Source organism: Myripristis murdjan, chromosome 18, assembly GCF_902150065.1.
Source record: "Myripristis murdjan chromosome 18, fMyrMur1.1, whole genome shotgun sequence".
NCBI lineage: Eukaryota > Metazoa > Chordata > Actinopteri > Holocentriformes > Holocentridae > Myripristis > Myripristis murdjan.
In genome coordinates, this window is record NC_043997.1 from 10,835,851 (window position 1) to 10,850,366 (window position 14,516).

At 43.0% G+C, this 14,516-nt stretch overlaps 1 protein-coding gene across 1 annotated transcript in view; it reads right to left on the minus strand.

The window, feature by feature from the left end:
* arhgef40 (Rho guanine nucleotide exchange factor (GEF) 40) overlaps positions 1-14,516 on the minus strand; it is a 57,115-nt gene that overhangs the window by 26,953 nt on the left and 15,646 nt on the right. The window contains exons 4-11 of the mRNA XM_030076765.1: positions 11,036-11,321; positions 9,545-10,793; positions 7,458-7,690; positions 6,793-6,975; positions 5,810-5,924; positions 4,981-5,074; positions 4,714-4,800; positions 2,027-2,143 (exon numbers count right to left, since the gene is read on the minus strand). Of these exons, the coding sequence (XP_029932625.1) occupies positions 2,027-2,143; positions 4,714-4,800; positions 4,981-5,074; positions 5,810-5,924; positions 6,793-6,975; positions 7,458-7,690; positions 9,545-10,793; positions 11,036-11,321 (2,364 nt within the window). The remainder of the gene's footprint in view (positions 1-2,026; positions 2,144-4,713; positions 4,801-4,980; positions 5,075-5,809; positions 5,925-6,792; positions 6,976-7,457; positions 7,691-9,544; positions 10,794-11,035; positions 11,322-14,516) is intronic.

The following is a 14,516-nucleotide window of genomic DNA, read 5'->3' on the forward strand; positions in this document are numbered from 1 at the left end:
CGGTTGGCCGTTTCCAGACTGTGCCAAACTCAGCTGCCAGGCTTTTAAACACAACCAAGAGACGTGATCACACCTCTCCTGTTTTAGCCTCTTTACACACTGGCTCCCAGTATGTTCTCAAATAGATTTTAAGATCTTACTGATTACTTTTAAGGTTCCTCATGGCCTCTCTCCCTGCGATATCCCTGACCCTTTAGTACTTGCTGGCTGGTATTTTGAGATCCCCAGGCAGCGGTCTGTTGTCTGTTCCTGTGGCCCGGTTGAAAACTAAAGGGGACAGAGCGTTTGCAGTTCGGGCGCCGAGGCCCCAAAGTCCTTTCTTAAAACCTTTCCTGAGTTTGAATTTTGTTTTTTCTGTCTTTTATTGTTTTTTTTTTATCCCTCAAACTGTAGCTTAAACCTGACATGAGTTTATGACTTGTTTTATTTATCTTGTTTTTTTACTGCCTTTGTAAAGCACTTTGTAATGTGAATTTTGAGAAGCGCTCTGTAATTAAAGATCAAAAATACTGAATTCTAATTAGAGGAGCTCTATGAAAGGTCCCGCTGTAGCAACAGCTGACAACAATGGCGTGATCACGTGCTGTCATGTGGATTTACACTCCTGTGAGCATGACTCACACTGTAAGTGTTTTGGCATTTAAACATGCAGGAAAAGGCTACATTAGAATAACAACACTGATTACAGGGTGAGGCGTCAGGTTGCATTGATACCACAAATGTAAAAAAATACTAGCACTGGTGTTGTTTTCAAAATCTGGGTATTTACTTGGTGCATAAGCACTGACTCTTGTGGCATCCTGAGTTTAAACATTATGAAAGAGTATCCAAACAACAGCGTTTTCAACACCGCAATCTGTACTACAACTAAAACCATGACAGATGCATGAAATTGATATTATTTTTTTAATCGTTCCAAAGCACATCTGTTACATTAAGGCCTTGTTCCCACCTGGTATTAACAACTGTCCTGAGAAATCCCAACACAAGCTGACACCTTTTGAGTACAGGTGTAAACAGCAGCAATGCGTCTGTACTGATCGGATCTTGGGACGCATTCGGAGGTGGCCTGAGACGCTTTTGTCCACATCGCATTAGAGGTGAACGCAGACATGTGTCCGAGGACGCATTGAAGGACCGCCTACTCACCTGACTTCATCTGTCTTGTCCACTATCATTTTTCCAACAGAGAAAATATCTCATGTGACTCTACCCAGCAGCTCAACTGTCAGCTGATGGATCAAATGCAAACTGGACTGCAGGTCAACTATAAAGCAGCTGGTAAATGAGTAAAAACTCCCCTTAATAAGACACGAACTCCCCTAAAACATGATGCAAGAAATTTGGGGGGTCTCTAAAATATGTATCGACAACATGCAGGGTTTTTTCTTCCATATGCAATTCGGATGTGGCGGCAGTTCTTAAATTTTGTGGATTGAACACATCCTCTCTAACCCTAGACGTGACAGCGATACTATATAGAATACTACAGAAATATTACAGTGGCTGTGTGTTTTGCACATTGCAGTTACTACAGGAATACCACGGAAATATTACAGGTTGATTTATCCACCTCAGCGGAGAACCCGACCCTCCCTCCAGACTCGCCGGAATAATTAAATAATCTGAGCGTGAACGTGATCGGGATGAGCCTGTAACAGATGTGAAATGCATCTTCAGTGATTGACAGCCGCATTAAAACGAGGCTGGAGTGAGCGAGGACGTCCCCATTTGTTAAATATCTGCCTGTTAAATGCCATTTTAGTTTTAGTTTTGCATGGAAGAAGGACTAGAAAAATCTCTCCCTCTCTGAAATGATATGTGTTCATTTGAATATAGAGCGAGAAAGTGAGATTCGATCACAAGCGGGCAGGTGAGACGCAGTTGGAGACACATGTTAATGCCAGGCATGAATGCACCGACTGACAGCTGTCCACCAAAGACGCATTTTAATACCAGGTGGAGACAGAGCCTAAGACACTTGATGGTTCCCACTGTCCCTCCTCTGTCCCCGCTCTCCTCTCACCAGTCTGAAGGCCAGCCAGTCTGCATGAGAGTGGCTGAACTCTCCATCCATCTCTCTGGGCAGCTGCTGCTTGTCCACATATTGCTGCAGGACCCCGGTTCCTCGCACCGTGTGGACCTGGACGGGACAGGACGGGAGAGGAAGACAGAAAAAGTATGAGACAACAGCGCAAACAAGGGCAAAGTAAAGGGAATGCTGCTGACATCTGAGAATGTAACCTCTCCTATTAAATTCTCAAAAGTTAAAACAGAATTAACAAAGCTTTTTTCCCCCAACAGTCACATCCTGTATATCCATATCTTGAAAAATTGCAAAGTCTCTCAACCTAAACACAGTATATTTCAAAAACATATCATTCATTCATTCCAAAAAAAAAAAGAAAAAGAAAAAATCCACCATTCATCCAATTTCCTTGTTTCAGTTGAGCTCATAACACATAAAATCTGTGTGCTTGGAACTCTTCTTCCAAACATAAAACATACGCTTCACTATATGACTGAAAACAGCTGCTTGGCTGGACGTCCAACTTCACTCAGTCAGTCTGCTTGTTTAAAGAGTGTCTTTCCCAGAGTGCATTGCGCGGAAGGCAGGGAAACATCCTGGAAAGGTCGCCAGTCCATCACAGGACGAGCACAGACAGACAATGAGTGCATTTACATGGATATTAATGGGGGATATGGTGTTTATAGAGCATAACTGTTTTTTCATATGAGGGTATTTATGAAGAATTTTCTGAGTTCATTGGTGTCAGCTGTTCAACTGTTCGCCTAACCCACCAATCAATGGGCGATGGTGTTTGCATGTCAGTGTGTAACCCACAGAGCATATTTGGGATATTCAAGATATCTGGGATTATTCTGGCCACTGCAAATGGAGTGAATGCACTAGGGTGGCAAAATTAATCGAAAATTGTATCAAAAATTGCATTATGGATATGTGCAGTAACCAAATTGCAGCGGCTGCAATTTTTTGATACAGGTTGAATGTGACAGCGTATCATTATAAATGAAAGCACATAGTCATAGTCATAAGACACTCACAAACTGCCACTTTTTAAGTGGGAGTCTTATGACTATGACTAATTCATTATACTTGTGTAAGAGATGGGTATTAATGGGATGCATTGTTGTCAAAGTGTTATGCAATATCATGTTTTATTTTTTTCTTTTACTTCATGTAATATTATTGGTAGACACACACAATTTGTGCATACTTAATTGCTGAAATTATTCCCAGTGATATGCTTCCTGGAGAATGCCACTTTTCAAACCTTTAAAGACTTTTCAAAATTTTTAGGCAGTTCTTCTTCACAATTTCCCTGCCAATTTTATTTTATTCTATTTTATGCTATTCTTTCATTCTATTTTATTTGTCTGGATAAACAAACCAAATGAAAATTTCAAAGTCAAAATAGTTGCAGCATGACTTTTTTACCACGTCATACAGCTTTAATATGCACTCATTTATAACTTGAACAATTGAATATCACAGATATAATGGATATATTATAATATGAATGTGCGTATACAGTCATATATTCATTCTTTCATTCTTATTGTGTTATTGCTCTTGTTTGTTATGTTTACCCACATATCCATATTTTTACATAATGCAAATACTTCTATAATTTTTTTTTAATGTACATAGTTATTTCTATTTCTATTTGATTTCACTAATTCTTATATGTAGTTTTCTGTTGAGAATTTGAACAACTGCAACTGACACAATTTTCCCTCAGGGATCAATAAAGTATTTCTGATTCTGGTTGATCAAAGCACACATATGCATGTGTATATGATTTATATATATCTTCAGAGCCAATTACTCTGTTACCCAGCTTTCATCAGGCTTTACACACCGCAATACTAGTTTGGATTAAAGAAAAAAAAAATGATTCCTCTGATTTCAAAACACCTGTCAAATAATGCTTAGTTGATTATTTTGTCACAGGTGCCAAAAATGTATGTACAATTAATGCTTCTATGTATAAACAATGGTCTTGTGCTTTTAATGCCACAGAGAGACACAGTTTGCTGCGTATCCTGATTAGAGATGCACTTTATTAACGGGCATATGGCAAGGCTATAATAATAAACCCCCATGGCATGAAAACCGATGTTGTGTCTGAAAATAACTCCAGGCTTGAGGAGTAATCTGCCAATCAATGCGAAGCAATGAGCTGAATTACCGCAAAATGGGGGTTATTTGCAAACTCTGGATCTGCCAAATATATGGAAATCAAGGTTATTTAGATTCAAGCACCACGTGAATATGTGCTCCAGGTTAAGAGCGCCTGACATGCACTGAGCAAGGTGCAAACGGGTTTTATCAAAATGTTATTTGCTCTTGCACCCAGTTTTCACTTCCTCTCTTCATTAAATGAGAGACAAAGGATTTTCAGGGGACTTCCTTTTGGTTAGTGCTTTCCTGAACACATGGAACGAGTTCATTATCTTGATTTTTTTTTTTTTTTTTTGTTCTTGTTTTTGATTAGATGAGCTGTTTTTATAAGCCCTTCTGGGTTTTTCTATCTCCCTTGCAGAGTTTGCATTTTAACCCTTATATTTGCAAATAAATAAATTAGCTAATTAAAGCCAACTAAACTAAGAAGAAATGAACTAATCTATGTTTGCGTTGGTCCATAAGGGAACGGTTAAAATGCAAATGTGGTTTGTAAATGAGGTCACCTCGACTCCGTCCAGATTAGGAGAGGTGGACTCCTGCTGCTCCTCCACCAAAATCAGAACAGATCCCAAACCACCAGGAACCAGCACCTGGAACACAGTCACACACACACACACACACACACACACACACACACGTACACAGAAACCTCAGTCACAATCTTTCCTTGATGGGAAAAACAGCCTCTCAAGCTACTTGGTCACATCTGCAGGTAAACTAAAGCATACAAACATTTAGTAAATTTGGCAAACAGGCTTTTTCTGCCTCACCTGGAACAATTTAAGTGCAGAGAGACTGAGAGCTGAGGGTGGAGACCGTCTGCTGTCCATTAACACTGTCAGACCTTTCTCTTTGGCTAGAGGCCTGAGGAGGAAGGAAGAAGAGAGGTGGAAGGACAGGGAGAGTTGAGTTAGGATTAGCACGAGGCCAAACCTGGACCAAACAGTATTTGAGAAGAAAAGGTTTTGTTCAAAAATGAGAAATGCCTACTCTTGAAAAATGAATCATTCCAGAAAATTGTAGTTTTTAGAGAGTGATCACTTTACATCGCTTTATTTATGGGTGATGTGTCTTTCAGTGACCTTAAATTAGAACTTTGAGAACTTCTTAGAATAGAAGTATCTGTTTCCACAAGCTGGGAGTGCCAGAGAGACAGGCTAAATCCTAATCAAACTGCGCCAGGTAAGCTGGCAAGCTCCGAGATGTAAACTGAATTTCTCCTCTCTGGTTGTGGTTGGTTAAAATTCTTGGCAGTTATCCCAAATGGCAACCTACACCTATCTGACAGAGACATCAGAATGTCAAGTCAAATCAAGCCAAGACAAATGTCACCAAACAGGTTTGTGTCTGAGTGGTGCAACAGGTAACACAGGGAAACAAAAACATGGAAATATGAGACAATAAGCATACTGCAAATTTTAAGATATGGAGCCATAGCTTGTGTGTGGTATGACAGGAATGAATATACACTGTCTGCTCCTCTCACTGTAAGCTCCATTGTGCACTGTATGCTCCTCAAAACAAAATATTAAAAACGTAAAATACCACAACGTATTTCAGAATTCATGTCCTGACTGGAGTTCGAGGATAGAGTCTCACCGGGTGATTCTGTGGTAGCTGGCCAGGACCTGGGCCATCTCCTCCTCACAGTAACCCTCTTCAGGTGCATGCGTCTCCGTGACAACAAGAGCACGTCCCAACCTGTCTACTGTACCTGTGGTTGGAGGAGTGAGAGGGAGTAGGGATTGACAAATAGGGGGAAAAAGGCTGAGTTAAGTATTGAAAGAAGGAGATAAGGAAAGTTTTGACATGTTGAGACTAGGGTCAGACCAGTACATCAGTTTGCTAATATGTTGGGCTTCTGTTAAAACGTCAGTCTTGGTGGTGGAGGTTCCTCCTTTAAGACAGTGACATATAACCATTTTCAACTGCAGAAACTAGGAAAGGTGTATCACAACATGGTACATATTTCATGGGTTTGGAAGTGTTTCCACAGTCTATGACACAGTTCTGGTTGAATTTCCCTGAACCAAATTTCAGCTTAGCTTTGGTTTTTTAAGCATCAGTTTTGATCAGTCAAGCACTGACATGACGACATTTCTGGAAACATGTGGAGTCACTAGGGGGCTACAACAGAAATGCAGCCAGCGTCAAACAACAAACTAGGAAGACAAATGTCAAGACAATGGCAAACAGCAAGTTGGACAAACGAGGATATGCATGCCCTTACTGGCATTTGGGGAAAAAGAAATTCAGCTGGAGCTCGCCTTGGCTATAAGAAAGGAAAGGTGTATTGATGCACTTCATGGCCTTCAACAAAAGCCAATCGCAGAATTTCAAGGGTTTGGAGTTGCATAATACTTGGCAGTTGAAAAGGGCTAATAGAGTCTGAAAAATGTGCATGAAATTTTTGAAATTTGTTTGAATTTTTTTGGCACATTTTTGGCACCATTGGGCAAATCACATAGTATGAAGACAAACTGTAAATCCACTCTAAAGACAAGCACATATCAAGCTGAAACACATGCATATATTTTCCAACATCTCTGCAGGGTAGTCTGACATACCAGGCCTAAACTCACCTGTCAACATGAACTTCCCTGACTGGAGAAGCTCTGTCTCCAATTCCCTTAATAAGGGAGGCTCTTTAGACGAAAGGCCATTTGATTGGTCATGTGTCTCTGACTCAGCGTCCTCTTTGGAGTGGTTAAATAAAGATGTGCCTGACTGGCCAGTGCAGACAGGCAAAGAATCTGGTTCGGTCTCTGTTGAGAGGCGCAAGGGTTATCAGAGGGACAAAATATTTTAAGCAGCAAAACAAACATCTTTGCAAATCAATTTGCTCCGGGGAATGTATGAAAGCCAATAAATCCATAAAATATAGCCAAGTATAAAGGGTTAGGGTACATGTAATAGTGGGCATTCACATGATGTTTGATTTATTGGGTGTACGAGGTTCTCACATCACAACCCGGAGTTTGCGTTCCTGTGCTCATGATTGGAAAAGTCCAACGTTAACATCATCAATCAAGCTAATGATAATTGAGCGAGAAATCCCCAGCTATTCCAAAGGATAGTAATGTAAATACCAAGGAAAAATTGAACACTATCAGACAACTTGTGATATGAACGACGATGGGCATCTAGAATCCCTGAGCTACATCTAGAAACATTCGGGTGGTACTTCCTGGTGGGAAACTCCTGCACCCAATGATCTTCACACCACATGAATGAAGGAAAACTATACCTGCACTGTCTTTCCTTGGCTGAGTGTCCTCTGTCCCTTCATTAGGCGAAGTGCCCTCTCCAACAGGTTCATCTGCCTGTTCTGGCTTATTGTCCTCTATGATTGGTAGTTTTGTTGAGGAAGAGCAGGTGGGGCTTGGTTGGGGAGCTTTTCCCTGCGGCTTAGAGACCCTCTGGTGTCCACGGCCACCAGATCTGGCTCTCCCTTTGGCCCCTTTTCCCTTCCTTTTCCTCCTGAAAACAGGGCACAGGAAGGCATTACAAGGCCTGGAAACACTAAAATTTGTTTTTGAGGTATTAACTGACATGAGACAGGAACACCAGGCTTCACCTCCACATGTAAGTGCATATGTTGAACTGACGGTGTTTTAAGTGCTAAATCGTCAATTCTCCTTTTTTCAAATCGTCACACTATAATGAGGTAGCATGTACAACAAAAATCAAATGTAGTATCTACTGATCCAGAATTAAGGTTACTCAGGAAGTGCAAAGTCACTCCGAGATGCTCTGTGGAGTGTTATAATATTTTTATATTGTAGTTGCTACATGCAAGAAATATTTGAAAATTACACAAAACAATATATTTTTCATTATTATCTCATATATAGTTCATATAGATCTTTTTTATTTAGAAATCTGCAGGGTCAACTGTGTGCTGTTACATTTCTACAAGTGTTAACAGAGCCTGTTCCCTATGTTCAAAACATGTAGAGATTGCATGGAAGTGTTATATCCCTTCTATGCATTCATATGCAAGTGTGAAGAAAGAAAACAAATAGGAAGAAGGGGCGGAGGACATACACTATATTGCCAAAAGTATTCGCTCGGCTGCCTTCACACACATATGAACATGAGTGACATCCCATTCTTAAACCATAGGATTTAATATGATGTAGGCCCATCCTTTGCAGCTAGAACAGCTTCAACTCTTCTAGGAAGGCATTCCACAAGGTTTAGGAGTGTGTTTATGGGAATTTTTGACCATTCTTCCAGAAGTGCATTTGTGAGGTCAAACACTGATGTTGGACAAGAAGGCCTGGCTCGCAGTCTCCGCTCTAATTCATCCCAAAGGTGTTCTCTCGGGTTGAGGTCAGGACTCTGTGCAGGCCAGTCAAGTTCTTCCACACCAAACTCGCTTATCCATGTCTTTATGGACCTTGCTTTGTGCACTGGTGCGCATTCGTGTTGGAACAGGAAGGGCCATCTCCAAACTGTTCCCACAAAGTTGGGAGCATGAAATTGTCCAAAATGTCTTTGTATGCTGAAGCATTAAGAGTTCCTTTCACTGGAACTAAGGGGCCGAGCCCAACGTCCGAAAAACAACCCCACACCATAATCCCCCCTCCACCAAACTTTACACTTGGCACAATGCAGTCAGACAAGTACCGTTCTCTTGGCAACCACCAAACCCAGACTCGTCCATCAGATTGCCAGACGGAGAAGCGTGACTCGTCACTGCAGAGAACACGTGTCCACTGCTCTAGAGTCCAGTGGTGGCGTGCTTTACACCGCTGCATCCGATGCTTTGCATTGTGCTTGGTGATGTAAGGCTTGGATGCAGCTGCTCGGCCATGGAAACCCATTCCATGAAGCTCTGTTCTTGAGCTAATCTGAAGATCACATGAAGTTTAAAGGTCTCAAGCTATTGACTCTGCAGAAAGTTGGCGTCCTCTGCGCACTATGCGTCTCAGCATCCGCTGACCCCGCTCTGTGATTTTATGTGGCCTACCACTCCGTGGCTGAGTTGCTGTCGTTCCCAATCGCTTCTACTTTGTTATAGTACCACTAACAGTTAATTGTGGAATATTTAGTAGCGAGGAAGTTTCACAACTGGACTTACTGCACAGGTGGCATCCTATTACATTACTATTACAGCACCATGCTGGAATTCACTGAGCTCCTGAGAGCGACCCATTCTTTCACAAATGTTTGTAGAAGTAGTCTGCATGCCTAGGTGCTTGATTTTATACACCTGTGGTCATGGAAGTGATTGGAACACCTGAATTCAATGATTTGGATAGATGAGCGAATACTTTTGGCAATATAGTGTATGCCTCATAAGAAACAAGTCTGTGAGATTCACAGTACCTTGGTGCTCTGAATCCGGCTGTTTTGACTTCTTTTCCTCTGGGACAGACTCTGTCCTCTGTCTTTCCCTCATCTGTCTCCTCTGCCAGGCTCACCTTTGGGTCAGAGGAGCCAGTACTGAGTCTAGACTTTGATGAGTTTCCTGCCTCACCTTCGCTACTCCAATGAGAGTTCTTCGCTTTACAGCCACTAACCAAAGCGCTCCCAGTACTTCCTCCACTTCCTGAAACATCAGCAAATGGGCCTCCAGATTTTACTCCACATTCTGGTGCATCTGACGTGGGTGTAGTGGCGTCACTGTCTCCACTAAGTGGTTTATCTGTATCCTCAAAAACAGAGTCCGAGTGAAAGCCGTGATCTGAGTGGCCTTCTACAGCATTCACCGCTTTGTGATTTGTGAAGTCACTGGCGACCAAACTCTCACTGCTCCCAGAGTCTTTACTTCTGTGGCTGTCTCTGCTTGGTTGTGTGAAGCCATTACTTTCTCTCTCCCTGCCCACGCCGGGCCTCCTCTCCTTAGAATGGCCATCAAAATAGCATCTATGGCTTTCCAGGCCTTCAGAGTCTCTACTTGTTTTATCTCCTTCATCAGAGTCATGGAGAGAAGAGGAATAAGACCGCCTCCCTCTGCCGGGGTCAGTGGCCGTTGGTGAGGGCTGAGATGGTAGTGTGTCTCCCCTGGGGGTCAACATGTCTCTTTTCCCACCCAGGACAGCTCGACTGCCACTTGACCCATCCATCCGGCCATAGCCCCACGCTTTACCCTTCCGCAGTTTGATGGCCTTACTTCTCCTACACAGAGGCAACGTTTTGGTCTTACAGATCCCATGCATCTCCAGGTACCTTTGCCTCGGGTCAACCCCTCCATCTGGCCCCCCTCTGGGCTCCAAAAGCTCCACATAATCCCCGTCCATCTGGGGGGGGCGCCCTGTCCGCCCAAGCCCGTCTTCACTGCGCCTTCGCCGCGGGAGAGCGGGATCAGCGTCCAGGCCGTCTGGAGGTAGATCAACATCCTCCTCTTCATCCCAGGACCAGGAATCCAGTTCTCCAGAGGACGATTCACCCCAGCCCCCGAGGCTGCTGCCCCCCTCACTGGGCAGGCGGTTTGACATGGAGTCTTCATGTTGGGACATCAGGCCCAGCTCAGTGGAAGGGTCATGGATGAATTTTGGGTAAACCACCTCCTTCCACGGTAGGCGGACCACTCCGTCACACGTGCTGACCAGGCAGGTGTCTAGACCCCCTCCGACTGTGTAGAGAGAGAGGTTAGGATGAAAAATAGACCATTATACACTACATTCTGTATATTCAGTGATTCCATGCTAATACTTTTCATGGGAGGTATTGAAGCTATGATAATCAAAATCAGCAATGGATGAACTAGATAGAGTGAAGTCTATGATCGGTCCAACGCGCTACAAATTTACGTACACATCACGCACACATTTGCCATTTGACACTTAATGGTTCTTTAAACCTGGAAATCCTCACCTTCTCTTTTGTGTCCCCGTTCCTTGTTGACACTGTGCAGCCACTCAGTGGTGAACACCAGTGGGTGCTGAGACTCAGGTACCAAAATTTCCTGAACGGTGCGCCCCCCAGGGGCCAGGCACTTTAGGGCCAGCCGAGGACAGCGCGTGGAGAAGGGCACCACCTGCAGGTAGAAGTCAGTGCTGCGCAGGAGCCTCCAGTCCAGGGTGGAGAGCTGGACAACCACTTTCTCACCCAGACACAGAGGCCAGCCGGAGTGGAGGAACAAGCAGCCCAGGTACTGAGACTGAGATGAAGGGTAAAGGAAGTAAAGAAAAGCAGGGAGTGAGATGTTAAATAGAAAGAGGTGGAATAGAGGACAGAATAAGACTGTGTGAAATCAGTACAGAGTAAACTGAAATGAAGTCTTGCGTGCACTAATACCTCTTAAGTTATGTGGTGCAAACTCACAGGCCTTAAAAATCTAGTCTCATTCCCCTCAAAGTACCCCTAGATAATGCTCATTTGTGAGTCGCAGCTGTCTTCCTAGCTTGCAGAAGTTACACAAACACACACACATGCATGCAGGCATGCAAACACACACACACACATACACATCTCACTTCCCCATTCACAAACCATGGCCCACATGAGAAATTCTGTGCCTGCTTGCACGGCTTATTGAGCCAAGCAGAATTTCTAGAAGTAACGCAACATTAGTCAACAGCATTCAACAATTCAGCGGAGGCTCAAAAGGTCAAAATGACAATGCCACCTAAATTTCAGACATGTGACTCATGGGGAGTGATACAGCGTTTTTCAAAGTGTGAAACAGCTTAGCAAGCATGACACAGTGAGAGGACACCAGATAACCGTAGACAATCAGCGTGAGTCACACAGAAACATCCAGACAACTAACTCTTCACAATGGCAAGCCTCTGTCAAAACAGCCCACTGGTTCATAGCACACACTGCTGCAATGTGCATCTTTACTAAATCATTTAGTCTCATATTCGGTCTTCAAATCATGTTTTTCTTATAACAAGTGAAAAATCTGCCAGTGCATGAGATAATTCCACTTGATTCCAATGCAGTTTCACTTGTTCCAGGAATTTGTCTGGGAACCGGCATAGATACATTGAGACAAGGCACGATGAGGCAGATCAGACCACTGGGATCAAGAAAATGATGCTTGACTCAAGAAAATTCTGGAAACAAGTTGATTAGCATTGGAAACGAGTGGGACTATCTCCTCCCACTGGCAGATTTTTTTTTTTTTTTTTTTTCAGTTGTCTGAAGATATTTTTTTGTTTGAGCAGATTTTAACACAGAGTATGAGACTAAACTTGAGATTTTTTTTTTTTTTGCAGTAGACAACATCAAGCAATTGAATAAATAAAAACAAATAGGCTAGTGATAACCTACATTACATAAAATATCCCACATGTAACACAGTGAGCAGCAGAAGCATCCAGCACATACATGGGAGCTCAAGTTTGTTAATTAAATTTAGGAGGAAGGAAGGAGCGCTTCCGGCGTGATAGGCCTGTGCAAAACTTGAGCTATTTAGAAAAGCTACATAAATCTACAAACCTCCCACCTTAATCAATCGCGTGTCAGATCTATATCCCCTCTCTTGTAGCCAGAGGTATGAAACCCATCCAGGAGCTCTCTCAACTGACCCCATTCACTGACACGGGCTGCTCCCTCCCCCCTCCTCAACCCCAGTCTCCTCACTCCATGCTCTCCTGACTCACGAGTCATGATCAAATTATATTCCTTGCTTGGCCTGCCCTCTGTCTCCCATTTTCTACCTCTATCTCTCTCTTTCCCTTATTTAATTTCATCGCTTCATGCCTCCCTCGGCCTCTTTCCTTGGCCTGCTCTTTTGCAGGAGCAAAGTCCCAAGGAAGGGAAAATTTAGATATCTATCTCGGAGGACATTAGCATTATAAAACGTGTGACTTTTCCTTGTGTTTCGGCTTTTTGGAGTCAGTCCACATTCTACCCCTCCACCCGCCCTTCCTCCTTCCCTCTCTCCCTCAATGAACCCCACTGTTCGGTCCTTCTTTCCCACCTCCCATTTCTCAACCGTTTCTCAATCAGTCTACTATAGTCTGCGACCTCCAGCGTCTTCTCTTTTTCGGACGTGCAACACACACATACACACACACACACTCAAATGCACACACAAGCACGGTGAATGAAAGCCATGTTCATTCCCTCCTTCACTCTCCCACACCCACACGTTCTCTGTTGCTCACTCTTTCTTTCCCCCCCCCCCCCTCTCTCTCTCTCTCTCTGCTTCTCTCTCCCTCTCTGTTTCTCTCTCACTGCACGGCAGTAACACACTCACATATGGAAAGAATTATTGTCATGACTCACACTCCGAGTCCCGTCCCGGGCAGCTTTGCTCAGCGACAATGAAAACAGTTTGCTCTCAATGCATGTGCATGTACGTGTGCGTGTGTGTGTCTAAGAAACGGGGAAATATGAGAAATGCAGCCCCCAAACTCAAGCTAAACAGTGTAGGTTGTATATCTTTGTGTGTGTGTGTGTGTGTGTGTGTGTGTGTGTGTGTGTGTGTGTGTGTGTGTCTAGGAAAGCCATAATTTAAGGAATGCTGGAGAGAATGAGCCACACAGCTTGTGTTAAAACAGGGTGTGTTGCACCTTGTTTGTTTGTCTTTGTGTCTGTGTGTGTGTGTGTGTGTGTGTGAGAGAGAGAGAGAGCGAGAGAGAGAGAGAGGGCAAAAAAGCCCATTTGAGGACACAAAGTGGAGGCGGCTTGTTTAAACAGTTTTGTATTATGTATCATATGTATGTTTCCCTGCCTACATGCTTTTGTATACAAACATATAACCTGTCTACAAACTGTGACCAATACTTTTTTATTTCTTTATACTTCACTTCAACCTACAGCATGTGTCTCGATCTATTAGGTGAAACTTGCAGCAGAGGAAACTAGCTCTTCTGTCTACAGGCCACAGTCGCTGGTAAATCCCAAATTTCACCAGCCACTTTCACTATTTCATCAGCCATCTGGAGCTTAAGAACAGAGTAACAATAATACCTCCAACTTGTATTTAATAATTTGTCAAGTACCATGTAGAGCTGTAACAATTTAGCACCATAACTAAAAACTGTGATTCTCCAGTGAACTGAACTGAATGGTGATTTTTTCTCACCACAGTTCTATGAGTTTTCCTTTTCAAAACAAAATTGCAGTGAGCATACCCATTATGTAGATTATTCGTCGCTGCTTTTCATTAGCGACAGTGATTTTCATCGTAAATCAGGTTTAGTAACCTTTAGTTGATTTTCCGCAAGCTGCATGAAATGTCTCTCTGATGCTGCACTGCACAACCTTCACATGACATTAACGAAAGACCCATTAAGTATTTTGCATTGAAATGTTGCAAAGTGTGTAAAATTAAAAAGAAAGAACTTGAATTCTGAGTCATTCCAATAGTTTTTAAGCCAAAGTGTCATAGAAACCAAAC